The sequence below is a fragment of the Diadema antillarum genome, unplaced genomic scaffold (assembly GCF_040938485.1).
Source record: "Diadema antillarum isolate AM-2024a unplaced genomic scaffold, OU_Dant_1.0 seq00001083_RagTag, whole genome shotgun sequence".
NCBI lineage: Eukaryota > Metazoa > Echinodermata > Echinoidea > Diadematoida > Diadematidae > Diadema > Diadema antillarum.
Window position 1 is genome coordinate 455,373 of NW_027271903.1, and position 27,744 is coordinate 483,116.

The following is a 27,744-nucleotide window of genomic DNA, read 5'->3' on the forward strand; positions in this document are numbered from 1 at the left end:
GCGAGATGGCGTACTGTACTGCTGTATAGCTTCTACGTGTGTTGTAGAGTTTGACCTGCTTGGCTGGCATGAAACGCGCATACATGTGTGACTATGCATGCACTGCGGAATGTAAACACCGTTCTACACGTGCGAAGTAGGTTTCAACGCGGTATGGGTGATCTGTGCATGTGTGCAGTAATACACGAAATTGTCAACTGATATTCGGAGCATGTATTTCTGTTTCCCGTGGTTTTAACCAAGTCATTTTGGGGAGACACGTCCTGGTTTAAGGATATGAAATATGTCATCGAAGGGAGGTAAGATGGTAGAAATCGAACGCAAATTTCTCGTGGTCGGTGACACTAGTGCCAAGATTGCCAACGCTGGTGGGACGTTCAGCGGGGAAGTTACCCTTTCAGATAGTTATTTTGACGATGAGAATTACAGTTTAACAAAGCGAGATTACTGGTTGAGGTGCAGAAATAGCAAGTGGGAGTTGAAGATGCCCCCTAAAAATCGACAAGATGACTCCGATTGTACACAGTATCAGGAGGTCACGACTGAAACAGATATTTTTGCACAGTTGTCGGCCATTTTGTCAACAGGGGATGAAGATGTTGTCAATGGAAATGAACAATCCACCAAAGATATTTCAGAATCTCAGCTTGTTGAGACATTTGTAAAGAGGAGAGGACTTGAACCATTTGCTGTTTTCACAAGCAACCGCAAGAATTACAGCTTTCAAGGGGGCATTTCTGTAACTGTTGACGAAGCAGACTTTGGGTTCCAGGTTGGCGAGATCGAGATGATGGTTGAAGAAAATGATGGAGAAATGATCAGCAAGGCCATAGCAGACATCCACACACTTGCAGAGAGCCTAGGTATACATTATGTAATCAGGTTAATTGCAGATACTGTACTATATCTTGATATCAGATGTGCTTGCCAGAGACTGGTGATCGCAATAAACACGTACAACATTATAGATTAAACTTTTATTTACTATCCCAGTCTGGGCTATCTTTGGTCCAACAGATTATGTACCGGGTAATGCTGGGATTGAAAAGGCCAGAAAGCACAGTTGAAACAAGAAATGGTGCAGTATCATGGCATTTAATACTAAATAGTCCTATATGAAACTGGCACAGTTGCAAAATGTCACGCTAAGTTGCACATATGCTTCATACATTAGTACGAAACAAGTTACATGTATTCACATAGTTCCCATAGACTGTTGGTTGTGTTCGTTTAGGTATGTGGAAATGCTGTGCAGAGTATGGCCTATGTGTTACAAAGAAAATAATAATTTTGTGTATCTCGTAGCACTATTCAGACTTGTGAAGAATTTCAGTCTGCTTGAATGTGTTACGATGTATGCAATCAGTATGGTGAGGAACCGGGGTACAGAATATTGTTCCTCAATGCTTGTTAGGATTTGGGTTTTTTTTTTTTGCAAAATATGCCACCCTACTGACGCAGAAAACTTCCCATTCATTATGTACATCCTACACTAATTATTTAGACCAACATATAAATGCCAGTGCAAATCTTTTTGCATATATATATATATATATATATACTGTATAGAAGTGAACAATACACACAGCATGGGGTATTCTGCAAACTATTTCTATTTTAAAATGTGTATTTTGTGAGTTTGTTAGAATATTTTCATAACTTTCTAGAACATTTATATTATAGTTATTAAATGTAAGAGTACCATTTTTACCACATCAAACAGTCTTTGTTTTCTGCATGTATAGGCTGTCATTAAAGTTTGGTGATGGGGGAAATACACTTGCCCCAGGGGCTGCGGAACGTTTTTCAGTGTTGGGGGGGGGGGGGGGTGGGGACTGCAGGACCGGGGAGGGGGGGAGGGGAATCAAGGTCTATTGCATCTATCTTCATTGCACTAGTAAGGGGTTAATTTGTCATGGGGCTAATTTCTTAACCACAAAATAGTAGGTATTGCCTACGTTATTTTGAAACTTCTCTCTGATGACACAGACCTAATGTCATACATGTGGAGTTGCCTCATTGCCATTGCCAAAATGTCATTGGTTAACAAAATTCAACAAATGTAAGAGGTACAGCTATGATATATAACGTATCTTCTTCAGTTCATGCCACATTGAAATTAAACACCCTGGTATCAACACCACCAAGTCCAAAGCTACAGTATAAATTATCCTTAGCCCACAAGAAATGTTTAGAAAAACATTGGCTATGACATATACATGGTTCTCTATGGAAGTTTGTCCATTTCCTTCCACATTCTCTATCAGGATGGTATTTTTTGGCTTCAGTTCAATCAAAAAATCCCTGAGTCTTTTTGCCTGGCCCTGGGCCACCATGAACTCAATGTTGTGCAAGTACAAAGTCGCCTGTCAGTTGTGTCTGGTAAACAGTGGTTGTGTAATTCATCAAGCATTTTTTTATAATCTCTGTTTGTGCTAATGCATGATAAAGATCTCTTTCCTTTGCTGCAGCCACTCCTTACTTTTACTTTGCCCAAATCAAATAATTTTCTCTTTTTAGTGAGAGTAGTGGAACACACTTTGATGGTGGACAACATGCAAGTGATAGCTTCAATGATGAATTTGTTTCAAAATGGGTATCGATAAAGTTGATACAAATACACTTACTAGTAGATATTTGACTGTCTAATCATCTAAGACTTAATCTATTTTCCCAGTAGCTATGATTTTAGCATGAAAACATTTTCCAGTACATAGTTCTTCTCTCTGTTTTTCTTTGCCGGTCATGCTGCGTCACAACAGGATGTGTGTTCACTTCCCGGGCATTATCCTTTCCTGTCTTACGTAACTTGCTCACTCCATTTATGAGCGTGATTGGACACATAGACTTAGTACTACCGCTTCTTCTTACTAGTTTCACTATGCTACAAATACCATGAAATGCTCTTTATTTAGGGAGAATGGTAATGATTTACTGGTAGACATGCAGACATGAAACAATATATTTGAAAGGTTGTTATCTCAAAGAATGTTTAGTAAATGATGGTTCATTTTTTTTTCAAGAAAGTGTCTTTAATAGAGAGAAGAAGGAAATTTGGACAAAATTTGTCAGATAAAAGCAATGTTTCAGCCCTTCGATCATGATAATATGATTGAACAGATTAGTAGAAAGTTGTGCCCAACTTGAGGTCAGTATGTCAACTTTGTGAGATTCTTCTCCCAGTGGTAACAGAAGAAAAGCTCTCTTGGGCTACTTTTATTTGTAATTGAAGATTTTTTTTGTCTGGTTGTCAGTTATTATCAAGGTATCATTCTATGGTTCATTATTATCTTAATTGATAACAGCTATACATGTAGGTACAACTGTAGTCACCTTGGGACAAATGCCCTGGACATACGATGTATGACCAGAACGTGCACTTGTATGCAGAGAATTTTATAACTGTTTCATTTAGATGGTTACTGGAGGGATTAAGTCTTAAAACCATCGTCAACCATTGTATGATATGTGGGTATTAAATTCCTATTATAATATAACATTTTCTGTAAAAATAATGTCCTAGCTCCATCATTAGGAGACTTATATAGAAAGTATCGTGTGAGAAGGACAATATTCAATTGGGAAGAATTGTGTTGTGCCTACATAATATTTTAATATGTGAAGCTGTGTAGCATGGACAGCTGATTCCATGGGTTTGATATATGAGTAGGACATAACTTGAGGGGTAGCTAGTATTCAAATGATCATAATTTTATTACTTCATAATTCTCCAGCGAGTAAGATAATCCAATAAAGAAACTGTGCTATTAGATCTTTTGTGAAAATTGTCAATAATTTAAATTTGATAGCTCTGATAACTGCATTTGTACTGTTGAGTACACACTTCAGGATGACATTTTCCTGATCAGGGTAAAGTAAATTACAAATATATACTGCATATATGCCATATATATTTCACAGAATTTTATTTTCATGAATATTGTGAGTCAGGTGCTACATGCCAAAATATTTACTCTGATGCTGATGTGGTTGCAACATGCATACATACATTTCTCCATTCATTTCTTTACTCCACAATAGGAAATTCAACCACTCGCAAATTGTTGGGAAGTCCTTGATTAACGAAAATTAGTCTCACTAAATATATGGTGTGTACAATACAATATCACGTGGAATATCATTGGTTATTAGCTGACTACAAGCAAGTCAATTGCTTCATGCAAAATACACACACACAAAAAAAAAAAAATGGCAAATTTCTAGATACAAAGAATCAAATTTTAAGAGAACTCAATATTTGACCAATACTCAAGTGTGTATAGCATGTCATGATGTCCGCAAAAATCTTTGAAAATTGCCCGCTTCAAAGACAGACTCTTAAGGTGCTGTGACTCACAAAATTGGCATATTGTCTGCATTTGAATTGTATGTAGATGCTTCTGAGAATTCAGTTCAATTCAATTCAATTTTATTTATTCCACATGCTAAAAAGTGTACAAGACACACATGTATGGACATAACATATTGCACATTACGTTTACATTGAAAACGAAAGGAATAATGCAAAAGATATACTTAGCATGTGTGGGAATAAAAAAAAGACCATAATTGATAGGACTTATCAAAGCTGATTCCCTCACAGATGAAAAGGCTACAAATTGCAATCAAAAATATACATTTTAAGAGTAAATCTAGGCCTATACCATTAGAAATTATACACAAAATTTCAAGTAAGAAAGGACAACATACACACAAAAGGTAACAAAACAAAACAAAACAAAAAGGCAAATATCCCAAGAATTATTCAGCTGCACTTTGAATTAAAAACATTTTATATTCACATTTAAAAGATGAGAGTGTAGGACATTCTTTGATAATAGCAGGTATCTCATTCCAGCACTTAGCTCCAATATATCTAATTGTAGTCTATGAAAAATTATATTGGTAAAAGGGTAAACATAATTAGCACATCTGTTGTTATAACTATGAACTGCACTATTTTGGATGAATGACTTACATGTGTGGAAGGTTACAGGTAAAACACCTGTAAAATAGAAACTAAATGTTGTATTCTTCAGCTATCAATTATCCAAGTTTGTGTTGCTGGAGATAATAAATGAGTTTGTATTAGATGCGTTTTAACCACAGCAATTTTATAGCATCACCATTTTTTGCATCAGTAGACAACTTAATTACAGGTTGCAGTGTAGAACACTGATGTTAAGTGATTTGATTGTTTGTAATGCACCATGTCAGAATAATTACAGTCACAATGAATTATTTCATGTAGAATCTAAAGGCTGAAAAGTGTGAAGAAATTGTCTCTTTTGACATTTGAATAGTTCTGGGTACAACTGAAATACGGTAGGTAACAATGAACATATATGACGGATGTACTGTATGGCAAGGCACAGTTTGTTTAATAAACTTCATGGAATTATGCAGAATGCCGTTTAAAAACAATAATCATGTACAAGCGCAGATGGCTTTATAGTGATAAATGACCTGGATCTATTCATGAAATTATCCTTTGCATTCTTTGTAGAAATAACACTTTACAAGTCTGTTTTGTCTTCTTTTCTTTTCTTTTCTTTTCTTTTGTTTTGTTTTTAGCTCCATCAACCATGAAATGGCCTTTATGTGTGTGTCACCCAATATATTTAGGGTCCTGTGAGGTAAAAATTACCTTCTGTTTGATACTGAAGGAACATGTCCCAGAAACATAGATGTTGATGGATGACAGAGAAATAACTTAAATCATCACAAATGGAAAATAAACAATGCTTCACCAAAATATAGTTTTCAAATCTTAAAGCAAAACAAATTGTCACATTATTAGTGTCTTTATCAAAACAGGAATATAATATCAAAATGTTTAAAGAGATCAATATGGAGTACGAAATCTGTATGTTTGCCCTTACACACTGCCACTGAAAATACCTTGTGTTCTCTCAGAAACAAGAAGCAAATAGGCCTGTTTAATACTAACATGTCTTGCTAACATATATTGACATTTAGGAACATTTTCCCCACTAGCACTAGCAAGTTATTACATAATGTATTTCACTTCCACCTATACATAATGTACATTAGTGTGACTTGGGGGGGGGGGGGGGGGGGTGTTTCATCGACGTTTGTCGGTGCTGACAACTTGAATCACCATAGTAACAGTCGGTGACCAGAGCATCTCAGCCAATCAAAACCAAGGATTTTGCTGAAATTGGTCAGCGCCAACAGTTGTCGGCACTGACAAGCGTTGATGAAACACCCTCCTGATGCCACTTCTGGTTTATTGAAATGATAGCATCGACACAAATTTCAAAAGTGAGCTTTTACTTTTGAAGATTTCTTGGAAGTGCTACTGTAAATTTAATGTGAACTATGTTCTAATATATTTAACAGAAAAAAAAAGAAACACAGGGAGCTATTTGTAGATTTAAGGAAACCATCGTGTGTGCAGAAATCTGTTCATGAGCATCTTTTGAAATATATATAATGCTTATCAGTCCAACTTCCGGGAAAAAGACAGACTGCTGAAAGCAGAGAAAAAGTACCCTCACATTTGCAGGGTTAGAATTATGACACAAATTTCTGTGAACTGCTCCTGAACTAAATGGTATTAGAGTAACTGTTGTAGTACTGTTAAAAACTAAGGACAAGGCCTGTCTGAGAGTGTATAGAACAGAGTTTGGCTATCTTCCAGTCTGTTGACAAGGGGACTTAAAATCAATATTTGAACTTCTGAATGTTGGACCAATTGGTTGGGTCTATGGTGTATTTACTGTTCTGTCTGGTTTGACAGATTTTTACTCTAGAAATAAAGTTTACTACCCCCACCCCTTTTCAAAAATGCAGAAAAGCGTATGGAGGAAAACTCAGATGACGGAAAACCTCCGTTTTTGTCTATTTCTACTATCATTAGCCATGAAATGGCTTACAACACTTGTTTATAAGAGGAATCTCTCCTCACATACTTTCAGTTAGAAAGTGGTTTTGGTTGCAGCAGCTACCAATAATATTTGTATCATTTCTACTAGCGTTATTAAGAGATTCAACAGTATATACATGTAATTAACAAATTATGAGTGAGCTTATAGTCATTACAGGAATTTTTCATATTTTAAGAATGTATCAAGAACCTGCTGTAGAAATGGAAATTTTCTCTCATTTCGCGAGACTTGAAACTAGTGTGAAAATAAAAGCACACAAAGTTACATGTACCATTATGTAATGTCCTTATAACGCATAATTAGAAACACATGAAATTTATCTCACTTGGCCCAGTGCAAAAAAAAAAAAAATTACTTGTGCAAAAAAAATCCACTTTTACAGTATACAAATAAAGACTTGTGTGTAATTCTTGTTCATACAGTAGATTTGGCATTGATTTGTAAAAATAACAAATCTAAGTAATCATTAGATTTGCTGTGAGTGTTTGTAATGGAAAAAAAAAAGTTGTATAATATGCTGGAGACATTTTATTTTTTGATTGTTTTACATATGAAATATGTTGGTTTATGCTTGTTTCACTGTCATATGTGCCAGTATCAAGACAGTGTTGAATTCCTCTATAGCACTTCCAATGTCTCTTGTACTTTGGACTCCTCAAACGTCATGAAAAGACAGCTTTTGAGTTTGTTTTACAGCCTGACAAGTTGTCATGTGTGCAGCAGTGTGATAGGCTGTCTTACCCTTGTTATATTGGACATTATGTTTTGTATGCGTGCAGTTAATTTCTGCTAATGAAAGGCCCACTACACTAGTACAAATTAGTTCCAAATATGTGACCAGCTAGCAGCCTATTATTTAATTAAGAAATTTCATTGCCCTCTCCGTCAAGTTCATTACACTATTAGAGCAGAGGGATTTTTTTTTTCTCTCTCTCTAATCAAAGGTAGTAAGCTTCATATCCAGGGGGAATAAGCAGAGTATGGAAAGAAATGCATTCATGTGTAACATTGTATTGTAGAAATCCATAAACTAACTACAACAAGGGCTTTTGGTTATACACATACTTGTATCTCAGAATAATGGACTTCATAGTTTTCTGTGAACATTTAAATTTCAATTAACATAATTTCTGAAAGAGCAAAAATTCAAGGAAAAAATGTGATATCCCAAAAGAGAAGGTAGAGGATATTCTGAGCCAGCTTGAGGGAAGCTGTGATCAACTCGAACAAAACCAGTTTGTACCTGATTCCAATGATATTGTGTGAATGATCCTCAGAGGGTTTTATACTAGTTACATCCACAGGTGGGATTCTCCCTATTGCATATTAATGTAAAAAAAATTTCACCAGCCATCAGTTCCATACGCTGGCAGTACACTACGCGCAAATGAATGAGGTAATCTTACGCACCCACGCGCAACACACAGAGGTCAAACAGGGTCACATTTTCAGTATTGTGCACTTCTTGTAATGCAGAATTACTGTGCAGCAGACATGTACAGATCATATATGCAGTTATTATATCTTCTTCTTTTCATTTTGTCATTACTAAAACATCGTCATTTCACAATAGAAATACATTTTCAGAGCTTACAGTGAATATTTCTTTTCCCAGCGGGTAACAATTGCTGAGAAAATCTACAAACCTATGGTAGTTTAGAGATAGAGATAGTGCTTTATGATTTTAACTGTACAACCAAATATTGCATGAGCTTAGCACTGGCACAGCATTGTCAACATATTGTTTATGGAATTGAATAGTGCTGCTGGTATTTGAGTTTTTACATTCAATAGTGCTAGGGAAAATTCAGTGATCATCACAAGGGCGTACTTTGTCCATATGTCTGCTAATGGAGATTTGAGGAACATGTGATTAACCCTTTGTGTACAGTGAGTGTGGATTGGCATAGAAAACTCCAGATTGTTGTACACACTGTCCAAAGTCCCTGGCGCAGAAAGGGGTGAATGTGTCAGGTCCTCCCTTTTCAATAATCCTTAGTTGATGTCCTTCCTCATTTAGAGTTTGACTGTATTGTTGTGATTTCCATAATAATCTATATACTATGTATACCATGTATGAATTGTAATGATTTATTGTTATCAAACAGGAGTACATTTGTATTATGTGTAGATTAGAATATCTACAAAATATTTTTATGGAGTTGCAGTTTGTTTACAGGGAGTTCAAAACCATTTCCCCCACTGGGAAATATTCCACACTTACAATAGGTGTAAGTATGAATAACAGATGATTTCACATACCAACTACAGTCAAACCTGCCATAGCGGCCACCTCTCTATAGCGGCCACCTGTCTATAGCGGCCACTGAAAAATCCCCCCGAGAGAAAAGCCATGTTAAAGACCCTGTGTATAGCGGCCACCTGTCTAACGCGGTCAGCGGCCACAAATTTTGTTTCCCGCGGTAGATTTTAACCTGTCTATAGCGGCCAAAAACCCGATGGAGCCGTAGCCGAGCTGATAATTCAGGGTGTTTTTCTGCTTTTTAGCCGTGCCAGTCATTTCTGGGCAACATTCAGTGATCGCCACCGTTGCATTCATCACTTATTCAGTCACAATAATGCACTAATTCATGACTGTGCACATGCTGCATCTAGTGTACTGTGCAACAATTTCATAAACACCGGCATTGTTCTATGCATGATACACACGTGTGCATATGTACACACATAAATGTACATGTATATACAACGATGATACATGTACATGTAGGCAATGCACACAAAGTTGGATTACCTGCCTATAGCGGCCACCTGTCTATAACGGCCACTTTTTCCGTATCCCTTAGGTGGCCGCTATAGACAGGTTTGACTGTATTGTAATAGTTCTCACTTATTTTTTTTTTTCTGTATTCATCCAGTATCACACACACAGACACACACACACACACACACACACACACACACACAGTGAGTCATTTATGGATTTAGTACCTTTTATCAAAATGTTTTGATCCACAAGTTTTGGGGCAGCATCAATATATTTTCTTTTGGATAGGGGTGTGTTTTAAAAATGTGCTTTTCAAATGAGTAAAATTGCTCAGAAAGGGGCTATAAAACCCTCTGAAACAATTTCATGTTACATGTCATCATTGCAATTAAGAAAAGGTATTTAAAATTGTAAGTGTACATCATGTGGATTCATTTCAGCTTTATTAGAAATAGAAGAATTCTTCAGAGTTTGAGATTTACACATCAGAGCTTTAGAGGAAGGGGGTCTCCTTTTGATAATCATTTGTCAACCATCCACCTACAGAATTCAGCATAAGAATTCTGCTTATATTGGCCAAAGTTTCAGATGTAGCAATGAGTCATAACATGCTGAAAATGGCCTCATTATATGACTCACCTGGTAAAATGCCGAGATAAGACGTTGTTGAATTTGAAATTGCGGGTCATTGTGTTCAAGTGTGAATGCCAAAATGGCGCTGATTGGCAGAGCTTTGCCTAGTTCACAAAGCTTGCTGGTTAATCATATTACTCCAGGGAGAAGGGAGATAATCATAGCCCTGGGGTGAAGGTGTATGAAATGGGACCCTGTTCCAGGGGGGTTTGACCCCCTATGCAAATTCCTGTTTTAAAGGTATCCAAGGGATCAATGTCGAGGAAAATATGGAGTTTGACAATAGAAGAAAGTATTTCCTTGAATAACATGTTTCAAGGTGTGAACTATAAACTATTGAACAGAGGGGTAAGAATGAAACTAGCTGGTGATTTTAAAGTCCCCCCCCCCAAAACAAAAAAGTAACTTGAAAATATGGATATTCTTGCTTTTCTTATTTGCTCATTATATCACCTAGGATGCATTTATCAAAAAATTGCTAAGGCACAGTCACAATCCTAAATGCGTTTGAGGTATTTTCAGGCAATAGATAAATGCAACCGTGTTTTCAAACACGTTTGGAAAAGCCGATACTGTTGGTGTTTGTATTTGTCACAATTTGGGGACAGTGCGTGTACCGGGTACATATTGTAGTTCTTAGGATGTATGGTTGTGAGGCCCTGTGGAATATCATTACATCATACCCCCTCCCCAACCACTCACAAGCTCCTAAAACCTTTTGTCAATCTTGATAAACTGGCATAACTTTAATGTTATACATTGATGTAGTTTGTTTTATTTCACTGTCACTAATCCTGTTGATTTGAGTCATGTGTTTTTCCTCAACTCCTGTGAGACAAGTTTCCTTATATGTTGGTTGGAGAATGACTTGTGCAATCAAATGATTATGTGGAAATTGAAAGCTTTTCCTTGTTTACTTAATTTTGTTCCACAATGCACAATAGTCAGATTGGGTATCCTGTGAGGGGATTTCCCAAGTATGGCAATCAAATTGATTCTCTGCTGCATAGAGGAATGAAACAATGTTAATGTAACTAGTATGAGTTAAAGTTTCACTTGTGACATTTTGCCATGAATTACTGTCTTCAGATAAAGTGTAGTGAAAAGTGAGAAAAATTTTCCTGAAAAGAATTTCTACATTTTAGGTGAAAGATGTTTTTTTAATCACTTTGCAGATATTCCACAGTACATCAGTTAAGCAAATGATACTAAAAACATGCATCTTTGACTATGATGCCTACAAGGCCTTGAAATAGAGGTGATTACCTTTAGCTACCTCAGTGCAATTAATATTTGATGGTTCCATCTTAGGCAATCTGCATTTTTGCTGTGGCTTACTGTATATTTCCATTGGGACACACCGTTTTCATGCATATTTAGTACCTTACCATACAGAGAGATAGAGATTGAGAAGCAGAGCTGCAGCTTACTAACCCACGGACAGGGATATGCCTGATTGGATTAGAATTCGTCTAATTGGTAGGATCAGTTCCATTTCATCTGATAACTTTGATGGAATTACTGAATGGATCATTCGGCTGCACAGGGTTTTGTAGTTTTACCACCGATGCAAGACAGTTACCTTTTTTCCATCGAATGTACCCTGCATTTACCTGTGCAGACTGTGCCTAGTGAAGCCGTATACACACAGAGACCCTTGTGATCAGATGGCCTTTATGTACAGGTTGTTTGTATAGCACTCTTGACTTCTCTCTTTGACAGTCTTTGCAATGTTTTCTTTTCTTCTTTCTTTCTTACTTTCTTCCTTTCTTGCTTTCATTGTTTCTCTCTTTCTTTTTGAAGTTACCATACAGAAGATCAGTCCCACTTGTAGGGCTGTGATTAACCCACTGAGGACGGCCTAATTATGCTATATAACAGCCATTTCCCATAGACACCTGCCTGAGTATACTTCGGACTAATCTTCAATGGGTTAAGCATATATCAACTAGAGACACCAGGAAGTATTGTTCAAAGATAAGCATTCCCTAAGTGGATGTAAAACATCAGTCCCTGATTTTCTCAGTACAGCAGTTATCCCATTAAAGAGTTTAAAAGACTATTGTGATATCATATCATACGTACGAAAGATTGCATGAGAGTTCCCCAAGTTCATTTTGACTGTTTGTTAGTTTTCTGCATAAATTGTTAACTGGTTATCTTGTCAGTCCAGTGACTAACATCTGTAATGCTGCATTGGTTCACTTTACCATCCTTTTCCCACTGCTCCTATTTCACCCTGACCTTTGCAATTCAATCTTTGATAAGTTAGGTCAGAAAAAAAGGAAACAAACACAAGAAGCTCTTTTCTGGATAAACTAGTAAAATTATGGTTGGTTTCTCCAATGTATATTTTAATTGCCTGGTCTGAAAGTGATCCCTTTTTTCCACATTACTGGAAGGTCATAGGTGTGAGTGTTACACGGCATGTCTTCATTCTGCACCATAAACCACAAGTTGTTGATTCTGCTGAAGACTCGAGTGAAAGGAAGTGTTTCTGCTGTATAATGATCAAAAACTGTAATCTATGTTTTCAATCCGTTTATATCTTCTGGGGAAGAGGATGATATGAAAGTAACATTCTACAATGTAACAAAAACACTTCACATATGATATGAACAATATATAGATTATGACCATATCAAAGGATTTCCATGAAAAAAACAAAATTTGATATTTCTTTCTCAAAGTAACAGGAGGCCCATTTACACTTGCTTGGAAAAATCGTGATTTTTCTAAAATCGCGACATTTGGGTGTAAGTTGCTAAGCAACTACACCCAAACGCCCTCGAAACATCGCCAGAAAAATCGCCAGCCGGAGTGCGATTTTTTGGAACATCGCGAAGTTTGAGGCGAAGTTAGCGAGTGTAAACCCAAGCTGCAGAAATATCGCGATTTTTCATCACGTGACTCTCGGTATCGGATTGCACCGGGAGTTTACGCGCGCTCCCGATCCCTCTTTGGAACGTGTAGAGGGCAACGGTATAGACAGCTGTGTACAGCCACAGGTCCTAAACGGCCGATCCTCGGTCGGCTCGTGGTCTCTCACCTCCCCCTCCCTGATGAAACTAGTACACTGTACGTGAAAACTACTACTGGTAGCAAACCTGAAGTTCTCCAACCACGTATCATCACCCCATGACAACTTAACAAAATAATGTTCTCCCAGAAATTCGTTGATTCAGATTGTGAGAGTGCCCGTACTGCTCTCGATAATTATGTACGTTGTTTGTGGAATACAGGACTCAGGAGTACGTCACAAGTGTAAGTTCTTGCTGTCGCCTGATAAAATACCAGACCTAACTTCCAAGTCTTTCTTCCCACTTTCGTCATATCGGCAAAATTTCATGATCCTCCTGAATGCTGCTGTAGATGAAGTTTTACACACCTACTACGTATGTGATCTAATGTAGCAAGCTATATAGTTTAACCGTAAGTAAACAGTCTCGAGAAGCACAAATCTATGTGTGCATTGTACTGATAAAAAGCCCTGGCTCAACGTTCCAACCAGCCAGCTGTGATCAAAATAAACTGTACTGCAGTGAAAACGAACAGAATATAGCGCGCGCTTCCATTCAGCTACCGTGTTGAAAACAGGTAAATTACGCATGCGCACTAAGCACTACCGACCAAAAAATCGCGATGTTTCGTGACGCTCAAACTTCGCGTGCTTTTGCGCAAGTGTAAACGGTGGAACCAAAATATCGCGATTTTAAAAATCGCGATGTTAGTAAGTGTAAATGCGGCTAGGGAGATCCCCTACAGTATAAACAATTGGTACATTTATCAACTCACTTCTGGTGCAGAATTAAGGTTTCCTAACAACTTTCAGGGACTTTTGGGCAGTTGATATTAAAACATAAAGCTGGTTTTGATCATGGAGTTACAAACAGGTTTCTAGAACATGAAAAAAAAAGTGCAATCACAAATGCATTTGAGCCAGGAACGCGTCTCTGTAGAGTTGATAAACTCAGTCATTTTGAAATATGTTTATAGCTCTGACTGCTCACGCCAACCACTGCCAACTACACATCTACTAGAGTATGCTCCTTTGGTCACAATGTGCAATGGGGATGCACAGTGACAGGGCCTCTCAATCAACTTACAACAGAGTTGATGTATGCAAGAACTTTAGAAACACAATCCAAAGGGCATTTGCAGACACATTTTGAAAGTGGGTATTGAAAAGCATTTCAAACATGGGAAAGTAAATAAAGGCAGCCAGTGGTAGGTATAGATTGAAGAAGAATACACATATTAACTCCTTTTGGAACAGGTAGCCAAGGTGATACATAGTAATATTGATAGTGGCATTCACACCAATGCGAGTTACCAGGACACAAATGGCAAGATTTGCATCACGATTCCAGTCTTAAGATTTTTGCCTGTGTGGACAAGAATCTCACTGAATAGGGCGATGATCCAAAACCCAAGAAATCTTGTGATTATATCAGAATTATTGTGATAATTTGAGAAATAGAACAATAATTTGAAATGTGGCGAGTGTGTGAACATTAAAACAAAAAATCTTGAGATTTTTTGTCCTGTCATTCAAAACTAATATCAAAACAGCACACAAACAAAATTCAAGGGTCACCTTTTTGGAAGATTTAGGGCATGCACAGTTCGACTGACAAATTTTAATGATTGGCAATTAGCTGGACATTTCTCTCAATCTGAACAGGAGCAAGAAAATCTTTGTATTTGGATTGCGATTGACATCCCACTATATTTTCTGAGTGAATGACACCATTGGATATCTGGTCATCGCTCAAGCATTGCCATACAGAAGTAAACTTAGCTGATGCTATGATGGCATGCAGACAAGGATGTTTAACATTGTAGGATGTTAGCTGTTGTTGTACAGTACAATGTTTGAGAGGTAGTCATTACCTGGACTTGTTTTCCTGAGCTATCGTCTGCATTTTGTCTCTCGTTGCAGGAATGCAAGACTTGGCCTCTCTCTGTCCCGATCAGTACCTGGGCCTTGATGTCACCTCCTTCATCTCAAACTGCATGTAAATGCCCAACTCCAACTCGCCCCCCAAGTTGTCCACAAGTACGTACACATATTACAGATGATTATGTTTCTGTAGTTGACCGTACATGTACAGAGATGTTGATGAGGGCTGTTTCATTAGATAGCTGTGTCTATGACCTTTGACCCAAGCAAGTGCATGATGGAGTGACAGGTGTATGAGGAAATAAAGACAGATAATAAGTGAGACCTTGGATAAACCTTGTCATACCAGCATACCACAAATGTTTTCCCATCATGCATATGATATTTGAATGAGGGGTAAATAAGCTATGGAGGTAATCACCCACACAAAGGTAATATTTCCGCTATGGATACTAACATTGTAAAATTTCATGAGGTGATGTTTTGACAAATTGTAAGGAATTTTAGGAAAAATTTATAGGGATTGATGGGGCGCTTGAGGACTAGTCATTCAAAACCAAAGCAAGTAACAAGCCAGGGTAAATTTTGAGTGGAATCAGACTTGTACTTTCTGTCAGTGTGACTTTTGAAATACTGTATTTTAGAAAGTCATCAAACTTATCATCATGGTAGCATAAGAAGGGCATGTCAGTCATGGATTTGCTTTTATTTAAGAAGGCTTTTGATTTCTTTTGTATAAACCAATAGAGAAGAAGTCTTCTGTAAAGTTATATTTCCAGTTCCTCTTGTTCAGACACGTAAGCACATCCATATTTTTTTTAATGCTGTCAGTTAGAAAGACAGGCTTTCAGGAGAGATAGTCTTTCAGTTTGTTCTTTGTTGTAGTCTTTGTGTTATTGGTAAAAGCAAAGTTCATTTTGACCAAACTCTCTCCAAAGAGACAGGTTTCATCAGCAAAACAAATAGAGGATAGTTTTAAGATAATCTTTGAAGGAAGATAACTTGCACTCAGTATGCAACAAATCCACAAGCATGCTTTAATGAGGCAGTCAAACTTTGCTACCAGTGAAATAAACATGAACATGTTGTTCTTACAGTGTATATGTACCACATATGTACCTTATAGAGATATGGAAACTGGCCAAAATGTAAAAAACAAAACAAAACAAAAAACATTAGTACTAGTATTAATCACTTCAACTGTGCAATAAGACTTGCTAATGAATATTTTGTTGAAATATTCTACATATTGCTCTTTATAATACTTAAGTGCATTTTTTGACCAAGCAACATTTCTATTTCAGCAAGTTTCTTTTGTATTTCATCTGTATGACTGGACAAAAGAAAAAATAATGATATCTGTATTACTTTGGTAGTGCTATCCATCCCTTTAACATTATCTTGCACCTGTATCCTGAGAGTGCTATCAAATGTGGTTCCTATCTGAAGAGTTTGAATTTGCATCGACACACATACCATTACATGAGTAATGCACACATAATGAGATAAGAGCCATTGTGACCGATATCTTCCTTCTATTGTGTTTCCTATCATAAATGTGTCTCACAATGTACATAATATATCCTAGTATTGTGTTTGCTGTTACCTCATTGAGACACAATACTATCCCTTACCCAAGTAAGCCAATCATATTTCCTGCAGTACAGGGTTACCAAAGATTTTTTCCCCCCACTGGGATATTTATTATTCTACATCAGACTAGGGTTACTAAAGATGTAGATAATTGTATACGTACATGAACTCATCTACCGGTAACTTTAAATCCAATGCTTTTTAGCTCACCTGAGCCAAAGGCTCAAGTGAGCTATTGCGATCGCCCTTCGTTCGGCGTCCGTCGTGCGTCTTCCGTCGTCCATCGTGCGTCGTGCGTAAACTTTTTACATTTTCATCTTCTTCTTGAAAACCCCAAGACCGATTTTCATCAAACTTGGCAGGTAGCATCCCTAGGGGGTTAGGAACTCAATTTGTTAAAATGGGCACCATGCCCTACCCAAGGGGCCCCCAGGGGGGCCCAAACCCCCGTAAATTAAGGAATCTGTAAAAATCTTCTTCTCTAGAACCAGAAGTGATAGAGCTAAGTTAATACTATGAGTTAGTACATTGATGACTGTAGTTTCAAGTTTGTTCATGGCAGAATCAGGGGTGCCCCCCTTGGGACCCAGGGGAGAGGGGTGGGGAAGGGTTCTGATGGGGCCTAAATTGTACATTTTCATCTTCTTCTTGAGAACCCCATGACCCATTTTCACCAAACTTGGCAGGTAGCATCCCTAGGGGGTTAGGAACTCAATTTGTTAAAATGGGCACCATGCCCTACCCAGGGGGCCCCCAGGGGGGCTCAAACCCCCCAAAGTTAAGGAATCTGCAAAAATCTTCTTCTCTAGAACCAGAAGTGATAGAGCTAAGTTAATACTATGAGTCAGTACATTGATGACTGTAGTTTCAAGTTTGTTCATGGCAGAATCAGGGGTGCCCCCCTTGGGACCCAGGGGAGGGGTGAGGAGGGGTCCTAATGGGGCCTAAATTGTACATTTTTATCTTCTTCTTGAGAACCCCATGACCCATTTTCACCAAACTTGGCAGGTAGCATCCCTAGGGGGTTAGGAACTCAATTTGTTAAAATGGGCACCATGCCCCACCCAGGGGGCCCCCAGGGGGCCCAAACCCCCCAAAATGAAGGAATCTTTTAAAATCTTCTCTAGAATCAGAAGTTATAGAGCTGAGATAATACTATGAGTGAGTACATTAATGACTGTAGTTTCTAGTTTGTTCATAGGAGATCCAGGGATGCCCCTCTTGGGTAGGGGGGGGGGGGGGTTGGTTGGAAGGGTCCAAATGGGGGCCTGAATTGTACATTTTCATCTTCTTCCTGAAAACCTCATGATGGATTTTTGTCAAACTTGGCAGGTAGCATCCCTAGGGGGTCAGGATCTCAATTTATCAAAATGGGCACCATGCCCCACCCAGAGGGCCCCAGGGGGCCCCAATCCCCCCAAATTAAGGAATCTTAAAAAAATTGGGCCCTTATTGTACATTTTCATCTTCTACTTGAGAATGCCTGGTCAAATTTTGGTAGAGCTGTGAATAATTTAGATTAGTGACTGCGTGAAAGGTGAACTTGCGATACTCAGGTGAGCGCTAGACCCGCGGGTCTCTTGTTTTTCTGTAGAAGTATAAATTACATTATGTATTGGTTTTCTGTGTTGTTGGTTGTGCTTTGGGGGAGTCATTTTGAGTTTGTTTGTTTGTTTGTTTGTTTGTTTGTTTGTTTGGGGTTATTGTTTATTTTTGTTTTGTTTCTTGTTTTTAGTAAGGAGGTAGATAGAGAAGAATTTTGGAGGGTAACTTTGCAGCAGTGACATATATAGCTACTGAAGGTTAATTGAATACCTGTGTACGTCAAGGAGGACATTTTTATTCATTTACATATAAGTGACAACTCTGTCATTGAACAACGGTACCTTCATGGGCCATGTGAACGTGAAGGAGTTTTCATGGAGGTACAGCGACATTAGAACTGTCAATGTTTTCATCTCATCCAATGCACCAACAGATTTCCTTACAGATGCCTGTAGAGAAGGAACAAGAAATTAAAAACAACACAATTATTATTCCTAGACACCAGTTTTTTAATGTCTACTTTCATTTGTCAAGGAAGTGGTCCTTATCTACAAACTACCACAGGGGTTCCTGCCCAGAAGTAGGCCTTGTGATGCTTGCAGTATGTAAGAGGGATCATTTACCTCACAAAGAAAGGCACTTTGAGTGGTAGCCGCCATTATGAAAGCAGCCAAAAAGTGAAAATGTCGGTGAAAGTGATTAAGCAAGGAGGGAATTTTCATTGTTAAGGAAGGTATTCAAAATTACTCAAAGAAGTCAGCACAAGAATTTTGACACAGGCAGTTCCTAGACTATACTTAGTACATGCACAGTTCAATTGAAATTGGAGGTCCTGCCAAAGAAAGTGTGTACATTTTTAAGTGTCAGTCAATGTTTACTATCATCAGTGAACAAGCCCAAAGGAATGTAAGTGAAGTTACCTGTACTACATTGTGCACCCCAGCAGCCAGTGGGGTATGACCACTTCTCCCATACTTCTCTGCCATTATTACTCCAGCATTGCCCTTTACTGCAGCACTACATACAATGTTCTACTGTATATTACTGCAGCACTACATACAATGTTCTACTGTATAAGACTTACTTACACTGACCTTCTTTCTTAAATCTATCAAAATACCAGAGAATACATATTTAGTGATACAATTTTTGTTCAGTACCATGTGTGTTGAACCCTTACGCGGTGTTACATAGCTGGGACTAAGTGTTATGCCAAGTAAATAGACATGTTTGTAAAGTGCGATATGTGACTGACGTATCAAATGTGGCACAAGCAGTATACAGCACTGCCTTGATGGGATATCAATTTTGGGGTACTGATTGTTTTCTCATCTTGTACAAATATACAAATGAGAACAAGCCATGGCCTTGTCCTAGAACTGTTGATTTGTAAGAAAGAAGTATACGAGGAAAGAGGAAAGACCTTCCAAGTTCAGGCAACGATATAACATAGAGACGTGGAGTCAAGTTCAGTGGTTACAAGGGCATTGCGTCATTGCAACCACCGCTCTTCTTTCAGCGTCCTTATTACTGTCGTAAAACTGCCTTCCATGGCACCATTTCCCTGATCAAATCCCCCCCCCCAAAAAAAAAAAAAGAAGAAAAAGTTGTCGACAAAGAAGAAAATGCAAGTGATAAACATGACTGCAGACAGGAAGTTCACTACTTCTGCTGTGCACAATCCCTTTTCCGCCCCTCCACTCTCTTGAAATTACTGCCCTTGTTTATTGCTAAGACACAGATTAGTTTAGTTATTGCTCAGCTAATGATGTAAGGCAATACGCTGCCAAAAAACGCTGAGATTTCCTCTCATCCTGTGGCACCTTCCTCTCTGGTTAGTCAAACCCCGAGATATTATCACCTCGAACATTGTTGACATAACTGGGCAAGGAAAGAGCGAATCAGAGCCGTACCATTGTTTCTCTGTCACCTCTTGATCCCTGCGTCTCTAAGTGGGTCTTACAGGAGTCAGGCGAGTGATTAGGATTACAGCTGTGCGAAAGTTTATGTGAATGTTCCATCTTTATATCTCTCCTTCCTTTTTCCTACATCCATAATCATCATCCTCTCATTATTTGTCCAGTGTTGCTTTGATCTCATTTCAGCTATTTCAGCTGTAACTCAACAGAGTGTCCAATGTATTGTGACTCTCCAGCACATGGAAAGGGGGTGGGGTTGGGGGAAATTACCAATTTCTCCAAATATCATAGCCAGGTCATTGTTTCTTGTCCTTTTTTTTTCATGCTGTAATTGTTGTGCCTTGGTAAAGCTGTGCAGCTATAACATATTTAACCGCTCTTACCTCGGCTACTTAAATGATACCTCTGGCACTATGTTAATCATGTTTCACATGGTCCTCAAACATACAGTGTGAACACTGACCATGCAACCAAGCAGTATGAGATAGGCTTGTTCATACTGGGAAGCATGACAGCACGCTTGATGCATTTTATCTTGTCAGATTTCACTTATAAGAAGTCTCATTATCAAACACAGACACAGAGCAGTACTCATTAGAAGACCAGCATGGTTTGAGTAATCAGCAGAATTCCACATGGAATCAGCAAAAAATGTTCAGAATTAAGTATAAGTGAAGCAATGTAGTAGGCCTATATGATACCTTGAGGACTAGCTGACTTCAGACAAAATTTAAGATTTATCCAAAGAATGTTTGTGCCTGAAATTACATACACAGAAATTGGTATAAGGAATTTATACATTTTTCATGAACACTGTAGTCAAAATCAAATTTTCTAAATTTTCATCTGAGAGAACTCTGTGTCAAGACTGTATCATTATTTTAAAAAAAAGAAATAATAATAATAATAAGATATTTCTTGCAGTGTGTCTTTGAGAATATAAAGCTTATGTTGGACTTTTAACATATTATTCAAATTTGTCAACAACAACAAAAAAGAAAAGGAAGAGCAATGATGAGACAAGTGAAAGTTTAAGTTGTCAGGAACCACTTGACAATGAATTGTTAAGATCACAGTGTAGCCAGGATGTATGGATAGATTGTTATTGAGAGATTCATCATTTCGATTTACCTGGTTGGAGAATCTAAAGCCCTTTTTACACTTGTGTTTCTTAACCCCGTACTTTCTCTGACCCAGGACTATCGTTAGTCCCGTACCAATTTTTTCAGCTTTTTACACTCGCCAATAAATCCCGTACTAAGCTCTTGTTCTGGGCTAAGGAGAAAACTGACCTTTTTACACTCATATTTCTTAGCCCCGTACTTTCCAAACCACATGAATATTCATGATTACGCTGTGCACTGTACAAGTACACGCACGCACCGGCAGCACTCGATTACCTCGTTTCTGATTGGTCAGTGGGGGGTCGGACTTCATCTCCATCGCTTAGCCCCGGATTATTTTTTCGTTCTGTTTACACTCGCTTGCTTGGCACCGCAATTGCGGTGCTAACCCTGCTATTTTGCAGGGCCAGATAGTACGGGATTATCAGTGGGGCTAGCCCACTTTTGCAAAAACAAGTGTAAACAGAAAGTGGGCTAAGGAAAGTCCGGTACCAACGGTGGGGCTAAGGCCCCCCCCCCCCCCCCCTTAGCCCCACCGTTGGTACGGGACTAAGCAAAAATTTGCAAGTGTAAAAAGCCCTTAAGCGTTTAAAGGACCTGTGAAAACCCACATGTTGAAATTATCTACTTCCTCCTCCAGTTTTTTTCTTTCTTTCTTTTTTCCTCATGCCAGGAATGTAGTGAGTTGGCAGGGTAGTTATATTGGTCATTAACCTACTGATGTGGCCTACATTGTTTTTCAGGCTTGGTCAAACAGGAACTGATTTGCAGTAATCTGCAGAAGGGTGTAAGTTCATACCTTAAAGTCGTATATCCCTTTTGCAAACAACACAAAATTGTGCATGGTTGTAGAATAATGTCTCCCAACATTATGTGTGAAATCTTACAGTAATGCAACTCAGAATTTTTCTTTAATCAAGAAATGAAAAACTTTAATGTCTCTTGAGGATACACTTTCCTTATTGTTCCAAGAATAACAGTTGGAATTTTGGGGGTCCAAATAAATTTGCTGAAAATCTATAGTATTGTTTCCTCTCAATCATTGAGAAGTTTCTTCTTTTTTTTTTCTGAGGAAGGGTCTGAATGACCTACCTCACAATATGCCACCTTATGAAATGATCTAATTTTGAGGAATGCAAAAGGGGCACATAAACTTTTAACAGGGTGAAGGAGATTCAGAGTGGGGCCTTTGAGTGTATGAATTCATGAATTATTAACATGTTTTAACAGTGATAATGTCAAGCCAAATATGGCAGCCATTGATGGAAATATGCTACAGTCTATGTACTTTAAATCAATTCATATTTTGTTTGTTGTGTGTTTGTTCTGTTTGGTATTTTTAGGGTATAAAGCGACCTTTTTAGGGTATAGTGTCCTAGCTTCTAAGAAATGATATATGTTGAAAAATAAGTCAAGAGAATGTTTTGTATGAAAGTAAGAACATTAAGCAGAATCAGGAGCATATCAAGAGTGTCATTATCTCGCATTGTCTGTGAAGTAGCTTGTTAAAGTCACATGACCTTTATACACTTCAGTAGAAATTCCTTATTAGTCTTACATAGAAAAACCAATATGTGATTTTCGTCCAGTCTTTCTTTCAGAGTGATTGAATCTGCACAGTCATGTGATCAACATATTTGTTTGTAGCCACCTGTCGCTGGGCACCCATTGTTTTGTTGTTGGTTTTTGCTCTCATTACACAGCAGCTAATTATGAAGTCTATCACTTAAAGTTGCTTGAAAACTTAATTCTGATTTAAAGTCTTTATTCATCTCAATAGATGAAATTATGCATGAACATCCCTCATAATTTCCAGCTTAGTGATGAGATGTGAATTGGATTTTGTATTTGCTTGTTATGTCATATGTCTAGCTTATTTGAGCCAATATCTGATACCTTAATTTACAAGATAGGTGTTCATAACATTTCAGAATTGTTCTTGTAGTTATCATATTCTTGAACAATGAACATGTACCAGAATTATTCAATGTTGAACATAATCATATGGTGGTTTTGACTTATTTTCAACTTGAAAAACAATTTTAAAAACAATGAAATACATGGTATCTTGTGTGAGGGCAATGGAATTCATAATATGTGCTCCAGAAAACCAATAATGTATATCCTGTAAACTTCTATATGTATCTCTGCAGTCATTGTACCGTTTGGTCCGTAGATAAAATCAGAAGTAGACTCATTATCATTTAATCCCTGCCATTGCTGTACTTTCATATATTGTGGCAGTATCTAATGAGTGATCTCCTTGAATACTAATACACACTTAATCACCACATTTTATTCATTATTACTACTATCTTTGTATTTTCTGTGCATATCATGTTATTTATGAAATCATCAGTATCACCATGACAATTATTTTCATCATCATCCTGACACCACTTGGCAGGAGCATCATTATTACCAACCTGCCTGTTATCAGTCATTTTCATTGTCTTCATCATAATTCTCATTATCAGCATCATCTTTATCACAGCACCATAGTTATCATTAGGGAGCTTTAGATTTTAGGCACGCGGACTTTTAAAGGAAAAAAACATGCTCTGAGCGTGCGCAGTAGCGCGCGTCAAGTCGATCTATTTTTGGCTTGCGTCGCCTGAGTTTTTCACTACGCGTACTGGGCTATTTTTACGTCCGCACACTTTCCAACGTAGAGAACTACTTCATGCACCGATCATATACGTTGCGTCCCAGCGTAATCTAAAGCTACTTTTCAACGCAATGCAGGGGAGAGGAGAACGTCCAGCGCACTCGTCGTCTCAAACATCCGCGCGTCAAAATATAAAGCTCCCTATTATCAAGTCTGTTACAGTCATTATCGCCAGTGCTTCCATTATCTTTTCATATAATAATAATGATAATATTGATGATAATGATAGCTACTTATAAAGCACTTTATCCACAAAAGTGTTTGAAGTGCTTGAAAGAAGTTAAACTGGAAAATGATACAGATAGGGAACAATGCATTGCAAACAAATAATACGAAATGAAACAAACCACTTTAAATGGATGTGATTTCACAAATTTTCATGATTAAAGCCCCTGTTTTTTCCTGTAAAATAGCAAGTTTATGTAAATTTCTATCAGATATATGGCAAAATTCAGAGGTGCCAATTCAAAGATGATCAGAGGATAATTTCACCAGCGTAATTCCCCAGGAACTTAACAGGTTATGGTACAATGATCCCATTTTCAGGTTTGCTGTGATGAATAGAATGATACACAAAGTAAATCACACATGAGATATGAAAGTTATGGCATGTTAACCTTCCATGTTTCACTAAACAGTGATACCAGACCAGTGGCGGATCCAGAGGGGGCGCACCGGGTATGCACCTCTTTATTTTTTGTTAAAACAAAAGAAATGAAAAGAAAACAATGTGGGGGGCACGTGCACCCCCTCTTTAATTTTGTAAAGGCGCCTCCCCTTTACGGAATTCCTGGATCCGCCCCTGCAGACACTTAGACACATGTCCATGTGGAACTGTTCTCTTGCTTTGTACACAAAAATATTGATTGGATGATATGAGTTAATAATTTACCAGCTGTTACATCTTGTTTCTCAAAATCATCATTGCTGTGTAGGTTATTACAACATAACATAATTTGCATGGAGGATTCTAGTTTCTCTCTTTTGGTTTGCTGGAAAATAGTGTTTAAAGAAGATTTGTGTGCTGGTCAGTTTGGAGACTTTCATTAACCTAATTTGCATATTTAATTGCAACTGAGATTGATGTTCTTTCAAAACTTAGAAACCTTAGAATTACTTAATATTAATTTATGGCGGATTTTTGCAAAGCTTCTACAATTCTGCATGCTGGGTTTTTCTCTTTACCAAAGCTAACCACAGCATGGAATCAAGTGCTCTTTAAAACTCTCACCTTATAAAATGTTGGTCACCTACCCCATTACTAATACTCCAATACTCATGAAACTCAGATCAATTTATGCCCTGAATTCTGACTAGTTTTTTTTCTCCTGTTTTAAAAATGGAGCAAAAGTGGAATGCAAATTTAGGAAGCTTGCATGGCCCACCTTTTCTCACCTGATTAGAGGCAGATGACTCACAGACAGAGGCCTCTTTCACTCTCAACCCTTTGCATCTTGTCAAAAAAAAGGCTTTGTCAAAGTTCTGCCCTCCTAAGAAAAATTTTAATTAGATTGTCTGTCACTGCTGGGCTTATTTTAGCTCTTAATATGTGTGAGTCACTGGTGATGTGGACTCCGACACAAGATTTTGACTTTAGAGACGTCAAGTTGAGATCCATTTGCCTTCAATGCGTAACAATTGCATCACTCGGAGAGGAGTGTGCTGCCCTCGTGGAATTCGTGTTGGGGAGGGATGTTGCGTCGGGATGAAGTGGACATGTCCATTTGGGATGAGGTGGAATGAAAGATCTTGAATCAAGATAGACTTTTTGTAAAGGACTTCATTGGATTCCTCTAATGTTTGGCTCGTTAATCACAAGTGATAAACAGTCCCATCCATGGAACATAATTGTGTTGGATATTATGAATTTTAAAAGTTGAGATAAAAGGAAGGAACAAACTGTAGTGTTTCTCCATCTTGTGAAGAATCTGAACTTTAGACTGTGTATGTTATTTCCTTAGAATGGGGATTAGGACGCAATCATGCCTCTGTTCTTTAGCTATAGAATTCCAGAATATGCTCAAGGGTGTCCTCTAGCTGAATAAAGGTATCAGGTTAATTATATTACTGAAGTATGGATAAGATTAGATTCTTTCGTCATGATAGGAGTGCTTTAATCTTTTGATGATGCTGAAGTTGTATTCAAACAGAGGAAAGATGATATGTTTTGTGTATGTACTACAATTGGGAGCTTTACTCTTAATTTTCTGCAAGCTCTAACCATTGTGGCTTTTTGTGGCTCACATGTACACCTTTTGATATCAACACATTAAAAAAAATGCAAAGCTTTTTAATGCTTTCATGTCAAGCCTTCCCCCCCCCCCCCCACCAATATCTTGTACCAGGATCAGGTTAGCATTCATTAGCATTTGCCTCAGCAAACTGCTTAACTTTGAAATGATTATGCCACCTGATAATGTTTGAGTCATTCCACAGTACTTCACAAAAGAATATTTCAACCATTAGCATACTTTCACACACACACACACACACACACACACACACACACACACACTTTTTACAATGCTATTCACTCGCTTCCATTCAAATAATACCAAAAACAATTCAATTTGATATTACTGTACAACTTAACATAAATAATCCCTTAAACAACGATTCCGCACTTGGAAATAAAAATTGACGGAAGTCACAATTGTGACAAATGGAATTAAAATAATACAGCAAGTATACTAACCAATTAAAAAAGATTAAAAGATGGAAGTATATTATATCTAAAATAAAACTCATTCCCAAATCAATTCTCCCTAACTTTCCTTCCTAACAGTATGTACTATCAAAAATATTAAATGCCTTCCATATTCACCTCTCCCCTCCCCCAACCCTCACCCTCCCCCTTCCCTCCCCCCCCCCCAGCACACACACACACACACACACACACACACACACACACACAAATATCAGTGGTTGGTATACATCATCCCAAAATATTTCAAGGATTGTGAAACACACTTGAATTTTGTGTTATATGAAGATATGAACATACACACCATACAGTCATCAATAAGAATAGTTGATCTTGTAATGTAAATAGCCAGTAATGTATTTATTCTTCTTTTCATGTATTGCATTGAAAATTTATTATCCTTTCTGTCTTTGTATAGGATTGGAGTCCACTGTTCCTGTCCAGGGAAAGTTGGAGACGTACCTCGCCAAGCAATGCCCCGCACACTTTTGGACATTGGTCAGAGCTGGTGTATTGAGGGAGCCCCAGGGTCACCACTAGCTTTGTTCTAGAGATGGACGAACACTCGGGAGTTATTGAAGTCACTATTTTCATCTTTGATATTTTGTAACAGTCACTGTTTGATGACTGTGGTCTCTTAACTGTTGTGGAACTGTTGAATATAAACTGGGAAATTTATAATTTACTGTCAGGTTGGGTTGAAGAGTTTCAACAAAGCTGCAACACACAGCAAGATTTTTCTTGCAGTGTTTTGTCTTAATTCTTTCCAACTCAAGAGCATGCTTGACAAGTCCTTTTTATATATTTTTTTTTATAATACACTTATTATGTGTCATTTTGGTTGTCATTATACATTGTCTAGCCATTCTTAGTATTTCTAGAATTTAAAAAACAAGGCTCAATGAAGTCTGGGGTTATATTTAGATTATGCTAGAAAGTTGTCTGATTTCAGTTACTTTGGCAACTAAGTCTTAGAGGTTCATAATGGTACTTCAGCACCAGATTGTATTATGATT

General features: G+C 37.8%; 1 protein-coding gene across 2 annotated transcripts; it reads left to right on the forward strand.

Annotated features, from left to right (window-relative positions):
- The first annotated feature begins 82 nt into the window (after positions 1-82).
- LOC139743451 (thiamine-triphosphatase-like) lies at positions 83-27,369 on the forward strand. 2 transcript variants are annotated; one of them, XM_071653933.1, is made up of 3 exons: positions 83-863; positions 15,215-15,331; positions 27,147-27,257. In XM_071653933.1, exons 1-2 carry the CDS (start codon positions 284-286, stop codon positions 15,292-15,294), a joined length of 660 nt encoding a protein of 219 aa, XP_071510034.1. In that variant the 5' UTR covers positions 83-283; the 3' UTR covers positions 15,295-15,331; positions 27,147-27,257. The 2 variants fall into 2 exon arrangements, with proteins under 2 accessions (XP_071510034.1, XP_071510033.1); XM_071653932.1 differs by lacking the exon at positions 15,215-15,331 and having other exon boundaries at positions 27,147-27,369.
- The last annotated feature ends 375 nt before the right edge of the window (positions 27,370-27,744 follow it).

Excerpts from the sequence above, each read along its gene's own strand:
- LOC139743451 (XM_071653932.1), top strand. The coding sequence starts at position 284 with ATGTCATCGAAGGGAGGTAAGATGGTAGAAATCGAACGCAAATTTCTC. Across the intron at positions 864-27,146 it reads CACACTTGCAGAGAGCCTAG|GATTGGAGTCCACTGTTCCT; the intron begins GTATACATTATG and ends GTCTTTGTATAG.